The 11,088-nt window shown below is 41.1% G+C and overlaps 1 protein-coding gene across 3 annotated transcripts in view; it reads right to left on the reverse strand.

The window, feature by feature from the left end:
- HEATR5B (HEAT repeat containing 5B) overlaps positions 1–10,915 on the reverse strand; it is a 54,217-nt gene extending 43,302 nt beyond the window's left edge. Inside the window, exons 1-9 of one of the 3 annotated variants that reach the window (XM_005486526.4) lie at positions 10,774–10,915; positions 8,200–8,368; positions 7,570–7,781; positions 5,891–5,999; positions 4,734–4,883; positions 4,084–4,255; positions 3,564–3,721; positions 2,441–2,690; positions 772–927 (exon numbers count right to left, since the gene is read on the reverse strand). In XM_005486526.4, coding sequence (XP_005486583.2) covers positions 772–927; positions 2,441–2,690; positions 3,564–3,721; positions 4,084–4,255; positions 4,734–4,883; positions 5,891–5,999; positions 7,570–7,781; positions 8,200–8,325 — 1,333 coding nt within the window. In that variant the 5' untranslated portion in view covers positions 8,326–8,368; positions 10,774–10,915. Of the gene's footprint in view, positions 1–771; positions 928–2,440; positions 2,691–3,563; positions 3,722–4,083; positions 4,256–4,733; positions 4,884–5,890; positions 6,000–7,569; positions 7,782–8,199; positions 8,369–10,089; positions 10,446–10,478; positions 10,618–10,773 lie in introns of those variants that run through there. The other 2 variants (XM_026793074.2, XM_026793073.2) reach the window with 2 other exon arrangements.
- Between the last annotated feature and the right edge of the window lie 173 nt (positions 10,916–11,088).

Consider the following 11,088-nt stretch of genomic DNA (forward strand, 5'->3'; position numbering starts at 1 on the left):
GCTGTGAACAACTTCTACCTGCTGAGTTCACAGCTAACAGAAATAATACTGAATTCCAGTTCCCTCTGTTCTTATGGGACACAGCTGACAGAAGGAATAAATACGAGCAGTCTTCCCTACTCCAAAGCTGGCACAAAATGAGTATGGGAAGAATGTCATATGCAACAAGACAACAATCTATATGATGAAGTGTCTAAAGAAGCTCATACTTCCAGTGGAAAAAACATAAGCCTCCACAAACTCCAAAAATTTAAAGCTGTAACACTACAGAATAAATGTGGATTCAGATATTGAAACAAACAAGAAGAAAATCCCACACCAACTTCAGCCAAAGAACTACTTCTTTTAAAGGGGCCTACCAACAGCTTCATCTCAACAAAATACTTTTGCTTCCCCCCAATAATTTGGTATTTAAGGGCAATGTTTTCCAGGAACAAAGATTTCAGACCTTACATAGCAAAATAATGTACTTCCTATAAAACCATTATTGTAAACAAACCAATACCAAAAATTACCACTTCACTCACCCTCAGAAAGAGCTTCAGAAAGACTCCTATCCAAACAGCTGTTTAATATTTGGTCAGACTTGAACTAAAGTTAGGGTACTACACACAGTGAGGTGGACAAATGTAGCTATCTGGAGTACTACAGGAAGTACCAATTTCATAGATTTATTTATTTCATATTCATTGACTATTTAACTAGATTTAATGATATTTCATATTCATTACTCAAATGCCTCACTTAATCTATTTGCATTTATTTGCATACCAATAGAGGGTTCCTGAATAAGAGGAGATGCAGTGGCATTCAGACTCTGAACCAGACTACCCAGCTCCTGGAGGGCACACACCATCACATGCTGGCTTGCAGCTACATCAGCAGCTCCCGATTTATTCTCACTGTTAGCATCATTCACTACTGCTTCTGCAGAAAAGAAAACAAGAATGTCTTGCTTAATTATGAACAGAATCCCACCCGAGCACTCACAGGACAGAAAGTGACAGTTTCATTTTGACATCAATCCTACATTAAAACAAAAGCACAAGTCTGGTCACAGTGAAAACTAACAAAACAAACACATTCAGCGGGGAAAGAATTTTATGGCTATCAGCCAAACACAGCTGTCCAAAGACCATAAAAAACAGATGCCCAGCAGCTACTATGGATAGCAAAGCACTAAGAAGTAGGACAAACAGTGTAACTGTATGTGTGCATTTATACAGTAACAAAATATGCAATCTTGACATATCTAGGTTCTGCATACAAATTTGCATGCATGTATGTTCAGTGAAACTAAAAAAGAGACCTTTAGTAAATAATTAATCACAATTTGTAATCATCTCAGTGTTATCCAATTGAGTTCCTTAATCCCATAGTATGTTCTCCTACAAAATATCCCAGAAGCAGAAACTATGTCTTCAAAAAGGGACTTCAGTACCAGCTTAATCTTTGTGTGCCTACTACAGAAGAAATTTAAGAGAATGGTCTGCTGTATATGAAGGGAAGCAATTATTACCAAGTAAAAACCGAAAAAACCCTTCCCTTTTTTCATCACATTCATGAGAAATCCTCAAAAATATGTAAGTTCTTCAAACTATCCAAATACACAACTGAATTTCCTGCAACTTTGACAAAGTGGCAGGAGGAGTATTTTCTGCAACTGCTTCTTCTCAGAAAGAGCATTTTCAATAGACTTGTTTTCTTGGAATTAGTACTTACAGTAATGAGAAACCTTTTAAAGTCTCATGCCTACCCCATCAAAAAATTGTTACAAGAAGAACCTGCAAGAGTTTTCAAATCAAATTCATTTCCACATGTTAAGCATTGTTTTAAACTCCAATTAGATGATAGCAGAAAAGAAAGATATGTTTGGTAAATAAAATAATGGGTATTTCCAATTTACTCTTTTAAATCTCCAGCTTGAGCTGCTTCCTTTCATAAGAAACAGATGCCAAGAGAGTTTTGTTATCTCTCTAAGTGATTCTATATTCTGCAAAGTTCTGCAAAGGGGTCATATTCTTCAGATTACATCATTTTCATCACAAAATCCAATTGGACATTGGTATGGTTATTAGCAGGGGAGACACAAGGATCTACAAGATCTTAAGCTACAGGATTTTCAACACTGTTAGTAAAGAACTCTGCGTGACTTTCAATACAACCTATCCCAAGATAATGGCAAATGCATAGTTTTCTTCTCCACTTCCATTTTAGGCCTTTGACAATGCATTTGCTCTCTGGGATAACCAGCCAGTGCCATACAATCACTTTTGAAGCACAACTCAACCTTTGAACATTTGAAACAGAAAGCAGATGAACTATCATTTCCCATAAGAACAAAATTACTCCTCCCAGTAGAAGAAAGCTAAAAAATGGCTGCCTCACTAAAATGACAGTAACATTCAAGTGGTCTTAAATGAATAAAACCAGTTCTCACCCACTGCCTTCATTTGTTTAGCAATGGCTTGACATATTTCCTTGGCAGCTGCAATCTGTGCTTTCTCCCCCAGCAAGCTGCCCACAGTTGCTCTCAGGATAAAGGACACACATCTTCGAGAGTACACGGCCTCCACGTGGGTCTGGGTTGCACGAGGATGGGACACCAGGTCAAGCACGTGGGACAGAAAGGTGGCAAAGTTGCGCTCCAGCCACTGCCCTCCCAGTGTGGTAACGAACACAACGTAGGCCTGCAGATCCACAAGTCACACAGCAACCCAGTTAAAACAGAAACAAAAGACTGTGTGAAACTACAGCCAGGCTCTAATGCACAACAGTAGCAACATCAGTTAGCAATAAGCAACCCTAACCTAATGAGGTTACTCAGCACGAACCAATTCAGTATTCACATCTTTGCTGCTGAAACTCAACTTTCTCCAGCACCAAGAGTAGCCCCTGTACTGTGATGCATAAAATACACTTTGGATGACAGCAAAAAAACCCGGTGTCTCTTTCTAAAAAAGTTAAGAACACCATGTAAATAAAAGCAACATCAACGTGTTCCAGCTCACAATGAAAACCTGGAATATTCACCAAGTTCACCTGAAAAAGGCTGAGACAAAATAAAGGTTTTCACAAAATAACCTGTGATCAAAAATCTGGATTCTGGGAACGTACTGCAGCATATTGAAATACATGTCAGCATGAGAATGTTTGAATTTGAAGAGATGCTGCCACCACCTTTCTCTATCAGACAAGAGAAGCTTCCACATTCAGGTGCCCCAAAAGGGTAACAGAGCACCCTCTCTAAAAAGAAACCAAATTTTAAAAAGGAAGTAAAGTCTTTAACATACTAAGTTTTCTAATATTTTTGCAAGTTAATCTCACCTAATATACACTGATCTAGTAAATTTTCCTTAGCTCTTATTTTAATCTGTTGTTACTGCATATCAATAATAGAAGAAAGTAGATCAGGGAATGATACCTCATGTACATCTCACAAAACAGAAGAGTCAAATTAGACCTGTAAATGAACTTACACAGAAGTAGAGAATAGAAATGCATATTTTTCCTACTAAAAGGAATTATGTATAAATTTGACTTCATTTAAAAAAATTACAAACCTGGGTAACACCAACTCGCACTTCCCTATTGACAGATCCTCCCACTTTTAACATCTCTCCACCACTCTTCAGGAACCCAGATCCCCCTCGCAGAAATCCTGTGGCCATGAGCTCCAAGACCTCCTCAAGTGTGGCTCTCTTCACATTTTGCCGCATCACTTTTTAAAAAGAAAAGTAATTATTTGTTCCCAAAGCTCCAACCAACACAAGCAATGATCTTGAAATCAGACTTATTAATTCAAAATTGTCTTGCAAAAACAAATCTAGCCAATATTTCAGATAAAAATTTACTTGCACGTTTAAAAAATAAGCCACTTCTCCCAAGTGGTTTTTGATAGTTTGTTCTGGCTTTTCTTTCTACAACAGAAATTCTGCACTCTTTTTAGCTTAATGTTTATAAAAACAAACAATCCATCCACAAGCTTCCATCTACTGGAGCAGCAATGTGCCATGCAGCACTGTCAATGTAACATGGTACTGAAGGTGCCACTGTAGACATGGAATCCAGAAGGGCTCGTACCTGTTGCCTGTTTTGGTATCAGCGCTGTAGCCATGACTGTCCCCAAAAGCTTTGACACTGCAACTCGCACACCATAGTTTGAGTTTTCCAGAGCTTTAAAGCACAGCGTTGCAACATTCTCTAGTTCAGCTGTCCACATAAACACTGCTTCATTCTGTAATTCCAGCAGACACTGTAGGAAAAATAGACTTGCTAAGCACCAGGAGACCATTCTTCCATTTTCTCTAAGTATCAGGCTGCAATCGTCAAGTTTATTCAGAAAGTATTTTAATGTGAAAATTTCAATAATTAATTTAGACACACTGTCCAACATGCCATCTATCTTAGCTGAGTAAACAATCAGAAGAGTCATGGAAGAGGCTAAAACACAAATTAAAAAATTAAAAGAAAGCTCTACACAAGAACCATGTTACCAAAAACCTCTCCCACTGAGGCTCACAGATAACATATTCTATCTCATACTTTTTTATCAAGTAGGGAATACAGTATTAAGTACCAGTCAAAGGTCTGAGCCTCTAGTGCAAACTAAAGGACTCAGTTTGTCCAACTAATTACCAAATTTCCCTTCCTGAACAACAGGTGCCAGTTCAAGTGCAGGCACTCCCTAGTCACAGCACGAGAACGTGTGTGGCTGGTGAGAAGACACCCACCTTGGCCACGGCACAGCGCACAGCCATCGATCTGTCCGTCAGCAGAGACCGGGCATTCTTATAAATGTCACGGTGACAAGAAGCTGCTGCTCCTCCAAGTCCATTGAGGACTTTCTGCAAACTCATCAGGATTTCACTGCGGCCCTGAGACTGCACACACACAAAAACATTGATGTAAAAATGTGGACACAGCAGTTACATTATGAACCAGGTGTATACTAATGCTTTTTCCTGCTTCTATGTAGGAATGCTTTTGCAAATGTTGAAAATAAAGGCATATATCACTGATACATAGCTCATTTTAAGAAGAAGTAAACACCACACACAGCTTTACTTAAAGTCTCTCAGTTGTGACATAAATTGAACCCAGGCAAGCCAACAAACTGGCTCTAGGTAAAATGCTTCTGCACTGCCCCACTATTTATCAACTGCAGATATGGGGTGAAAAGAGAAAAAGCAGCTGATAAGAGAGAATGGGAAACTCAAGTAAGATAGCAGTTTCATGCTATACCTGCACACAGGCAGGTACTTACAATCTGAGAGCATACACACATAAATAAATACATTAAATAAATAGATAGATAGATAGATAGATAGATAGATAGACAGATAGATAGATAAATAAATAAACAGTCACACAGGTAAACAACACAGCTGAAGAAAACAGTTGCCACCACAAGACCCACACAGTTTGTATTCCAACTTGTCCCAACAGAGCTATTTGCATACAAACAGACCCACTGGCAGCCCAGGATACATCCTCTCAATATTATGACACACTCTCTCTTTTCAGGACACAATGTATTTTGCTCACATGCAGAGTAACAACCTCCCCACAATATTTAAGCATTCATTATTAATTTTAACAACTAAATATTTATTCAGAGTACATAGGCAAAAACCCTAGCACAGTAGTTAGAAATGACAGATACAGAAATTTCTGAATTTTAATTACTGACACCACTATGAAGTAACTATTACAATATTCACATGACAAAGTCTAAACTCCCTGCAGTAGACTTGAAACTAGCCAGGTAAGTGATTTGCACCCTTCAGTGCAGAAGAAAAACAATCTGGACAATCTGGCAAACAATGCTGGAGGAAGCAGGTTTCAGTTTAAAATGGAATTAAGACCACATAAACAAACTGAAACTTACCTCTGCACTTTTCAGCGACTTTAACAGGTTATTCACAGTTTCTGGAAAAGAACTACCCAGCATTCTCCCCATTTTTTCATAAAATGCTCCAACACATGCCACAGCAGCCCTATGAGAAAACAGAGAAAAAGAGTACACATATTAATGTATCATCCAAACAAAAACAAATAGTTAAATAGAAATGTATGTTCTAATCAACATTGATGAATAAAAATCTATTTGCTATCCACTACTTATACTGACTGTTTACACAGGCCATTAGAATAATCTTTTTGTTTACCAAAAAAAGCAACAGAACAGTTGCCAGCTTTTAAGAATACAAATGCATTTGAAAGGTATTACTATAGGATCTACACATAGAGTAAAAAAATTCTGGAGAAAACAAGACAGGCTGAAATCCCAGCAAGATTAGGATTTTGTGTTTCAATAAACTGTCTCTTTGCTAAGCAAGAAAGCCTCTAGCCTGCAATGTAACCTGACACATTTTTGTAGATACTGAAATATGGGTTTTTTTCAAGACTAAGAACTTGAAATGCAAAAATTATTGCATAACACAGGAAAATTTACAGGCACTGTAAAATTTTTGGATCCTATTATTCACATATTTTTCTTGCTCTGCCATTTGAGATTAGGAATACTTAGTTATCACCACACTGCAGTTACATACACAAACTGTTCCAGGACAGCCACAGAAGCAGCTCCTGAACACATGCATTTTTTCATTACAAAGGAATGAGCCTTTTTTTTTTTAATCTGTAATTGCTGGCTAAATAGTATTTTAGCAAAGTTGCATCACAAACTCATTACAGCCTCCCCTTTAATGGGCATTTGTCCATTAAAAAACCTCCTGGACTATGACTTTGTAGCATAAATTTCAGAGCATATTACAGTAGAAAACACTTCGCACTTACACAAGTTCCTCATACAGCTGCAAGAGCTAGAAATAAGAGGACAGTATCTGCCCAAACAGTGACTATTTTAGATTTTATTGTCAAATCCTAATGTTGTCATAACGTCTGAAGGCAAGACCAAATTTGGGCTCACTAGAAACCAAGAATATATGAAGCATTACATGGGAAAGTACCAGAAACAGTTTCAGTGGAAGTTGTTTGTGGCATTAACCAAATTCCTACCAATGAGACTGCTCCTATGACTAAAGACAAACTGGATCACACATCCATGCACACACATATCCACATGTAGAGAATCTGCCTGAGAGACCTGTGCAGCTTAGCATGGTAGGGGAATAGAAATCTGATGGGGAAAAAAAACTTGAATATTTGGTTACAATTCTCTAGGCACAGACAACACTCTGGTTTGACAATCTGCAGGTTCCACCTTCAATGGGACAGCTGAGCACAATCAGCAGCAATTCCACTGGTGGAAAGGCTTCATTAATGGTTATCCTCTCCATGCCATAAGCAGGTGAAGAGTCATAACACAGTACCTGGCCTAGAGAAAACCATTTCACCTTCACAGAGACATGCATGTGTCACCTTGCAGTCCTGCCCTCCACAACCTCAATCCAGCACTTTTCTCTGCTACCTGTATCAGGCATATGTAACTCCAACCAACCACACAAAATATAAATAAACATAGTGTGCACATATACAGGCAGGTTCTTCTGTAATATCTAAGACCACTTGGCTTAAAAATCATTCCCCTTTCCCCAAACATACAGTTTAGTGGGCAGGTAGGCTGCAGTGTCATCTTTGCTCTTGATGATGTCATTACACTTGTCAAGTGTCTGAAAAACAGTAAATGTGTCTCCAATGCTGTAGAGAGCAGCCAGATTTTTTGCAAGCAGCTTCCGTGTGGGTGGCCCAGGGGAACTGCTGATGAGTCCTGTTAGCTGTTCTACAAGTTTCTTCTGTTTTTCCTTGACATCTGTCTGTTAACAGATTAAAAATAAGTAAGAAAAGTAGTTTAATCCACTGCATAATCCAGAAAAATCTACAAGAAATGGAAGTAAACTTTACACCACTCCCAACTGCATATAACTCAGCAAATTGTCTCAGAGAGATATGAGATGCATTCAACAACAGCAGAGACAGATGCTAAATGCTCAGAATTAGCTGCTGTCCTATTTCATTTTTACTTTTTAAAAATACTTACCAGCTGCCTACTGACTGCCTAAAATTAAACATTTAAAATCTACAAATTAGCACACAGGCTCTTCAGGCTGAATCTGAAGCCATACAGGTACCATCTGGCCATTGCCTGTAAACTTTCTCTGGCATGAAATTAATACAAATGCTTTTTTAAAGAAATTTTATTTAGAAATAAGGGAAAAAAACCCATTAAATTACCTTGTTAGCAGCTACCAGCACTTTATCCAAAAATCTCAACCATTCAAAGATAAAAACTGGTCTCTTTGCTTCTGTGATTTGAGCTAATGCTTCCTCATTCAGTAACAAACTATGAGCCAGCTCCATAATGGGTTGAATTCCAATTTTATTGCAAATTTGTGTAGAAACTCTAAAATAAAAATGCAAATGTTAGTATAAAGTACAGTACATAGATTTGAAAATCAAATTATAATATTCAGCTTGCTTAGACTTAGCTAAATAGTCCCACATAAAAACTACTCGCATATTTACAAACTGAGTCCATTCATTAGTATTTCAGGGAACAGAACTGTTAATTGTAAAAAGAGCACCTACAGGCAATTTCAGGGCACAAACTCTCAGCCAAGAAAAATATACCGAAGTCCCTGTTTAAAGAAGGTAAAGGAATCATCTCACTGGCTCCACTTACATGAAAGAGAAAAAGGATTGTTGCAACTCAAGACCCTTGAGCACACTCCCAAAGCTGGGGCATGAACCTGGCTCCCTTCTCCACACCCTCCAACAGCCAAGCTGAGAAGATGAGCCTGACACAAGCAGGAATGTCCAGCCAACACAAGTTTGGGAGAAGCAGGAACAGGGATAGGATTTGGCATCAGTGACCTAAGATTTCCCTGATCCCACTAGTCTTGCTTTAAGTGCTGGACAAGCAAGATCCCTGAAATCCAGCAACCTTAGGGCTGACAGCCCAAAACACAGCAGCCATACTACTGCAGGTCTCCCCAGCAGGAAAATCCTGCAGATGGAACACTGGTGATCCTGCTCAATCAATGGGGCTGGCATCAAAGCACTACCAAAAGCACACTGTCAGTGCAAGCAAACGCTCTGCCAACGTCATCTCAGCAAACCACCTGAAGAAAAGTGTAGCTATGGAATGCAGAGCTGACAGAAGGAAAAAACTCAAAAAAATTACCCAAAATCAAAACATTAAATCAACAACCTTCAGCAAATAGAAACCCAAGAAGCAAAAAAGCAACCCAACCCCAAAACCTGAATAGAGAGATGCTGAAACTAGGATCCCAGGCAAAAAAAGAGAAAGCAACACAACTACAGACTATTATGTAAGACATCAGCTTTCAACAGGCATCATCTTTTGACAGCAGCACTGCTCCACTTTTGCTCTCAAGAGCTCTCAGCTGCTTCCTCATTCATGATCTTAAAGTTAAATGAAATGGCTTAAATTGATTTTTTTTAAATAGTCCCCAACTGAGACATTAGTAAGAAGACATATTAATGCCATATTATTAATGATGTATTATTCTAAATCCACCTTAATGATGAAATGAAAGCATCACACTGTATTTAATGCTAAGGTTGTTCTCTGCACTTCACCTTGCCTATTTCTCACAGAATACAGTACCAGCAAAGGTGGAAGAGCCACACATGGAAAGAAGCACACACAGACCTCCCTAACTCCTCTGAAGACATTGTGTTTTTTTGTTTGTTTTTTCTTTACATTTATAAAGAACTGAGAAGACATTGCCTGTCAGTAACTCAGCCACATCACCTCAAAACACCTTAACACGAGAGCAGAGACACAATGAATGATGGCACTGTGATTTTTTGGATATCATCCCAGAGATCTGCACTGCTTGTCACACCCACACAGCACAAAAGTACCATGAGCACTGGTGGACAGCACAGCTCATGATTCCTTTTCCTCCCCACATACAAGGTTTCATTTGCCCCTGGCCATAAGAGCCATGGACACCTTATGCACCTTCCCCACTTCATCTAAAATGTGGGAAACACAGGCTCTAAGGCTGTGCTGGTGAAGCACAAGGCATCAGACACAAGAATAATTACACAAATATTCAGCTAACTGAAGAGTCAGTCTAACACAGAGCTACTTACATAGACAATCCAAAGCTCACTGACGCTGGCCAAAGGTTTGCTCCAAAAAGCAGTGAGAAGCCTACCGAGTTTCACCGATCCTGGCAAGGATCTTGCGGTGAATGTTACAAGAAATAAATACACTGTGATGTCCCGCGGGATGCAGAGCCAAAGCCAACCAGCAGCCAGTGAGGTATGCTGGAGCATCAGAGATTCCAAAACGTTCAGAGGTACTAAAATTCCTTTCTATTCCCCAGCTGTTTCCCTATGCCTAAATCAACTAGTTGTATCTTCATCATGCGTGGATTTCAGTGAAGTGATAAAGCCGAGAAACAGGCAACTTTAGGCGAAGCCACACACTCCTGAAGGACTCCAGCAGGTGAAAACGTTTTCGTTCCTGGGTCCTCTACCTGTATCGGCTACTTCAGTAAGCTGCAGCAGCTCTCAGGGCATCATGCCTGGCTCTGAAAGCCCCTCAGGAGGTACCGCAGCGGTGCAGTGCCGGCCGTCAGGGATGGATGCTCAGGCAATGCCGCTGAGGAGCCGATGCCAGGGAAACGATGCCCGCTGCTTTCCCAGCGCTCACCCCCTCACGCGGACGCGCACAGCGACCCCCACACCTCGGCCAGCGCCGAGGGGGAGCGCGGAGCCTGTCCCGCTCCGCCGCAGCCGCCGGCCCGCACCGCGCCGCTCACGGTCACTTACGCTCCTCCCGAGCGCCGGCCGCGTCCCGCCAGCTCCGGGCTGCACCAGGCGCGACACCGCGGCCCCGGGGGCCGGTCACGGACAGGCGGGGGCGCGCTGCCCCCCGCTCGCCCTCGGCACCATCACCGGTGAGCTCGGCCGCTTCGGCCCCCGCCGTGCCCGGCTCCGACGGGCGATGAGGGGCGCTGAGGGGGACACGGGCGGCGCTGCCCCGAGCCGGCCCCGACGCAGCCCGGTCGCGCGGAGGCACCGCGGCCGTGCAGCAGGAAGCGGGAGAGGCGCAGGCGCCGGCGGGCGGGGGCGGCCCCGCGCAGG

This window comes from Zonotrichia albicollis, chromosome 3 (assembly GCF_047830755.1).
Source record: "Zonotrichia albicollis isolate bZonAlb1 chromosome 3, bZonAlb1.hap1, whole genome shotgun sequence".
Classification (NCBI taxonomy): Eukaryota; Metazoa; Chordata; class Aves; order Passeriformes; family Passerellidae; genus Zonotrichia; species Zonotrichia albicollis.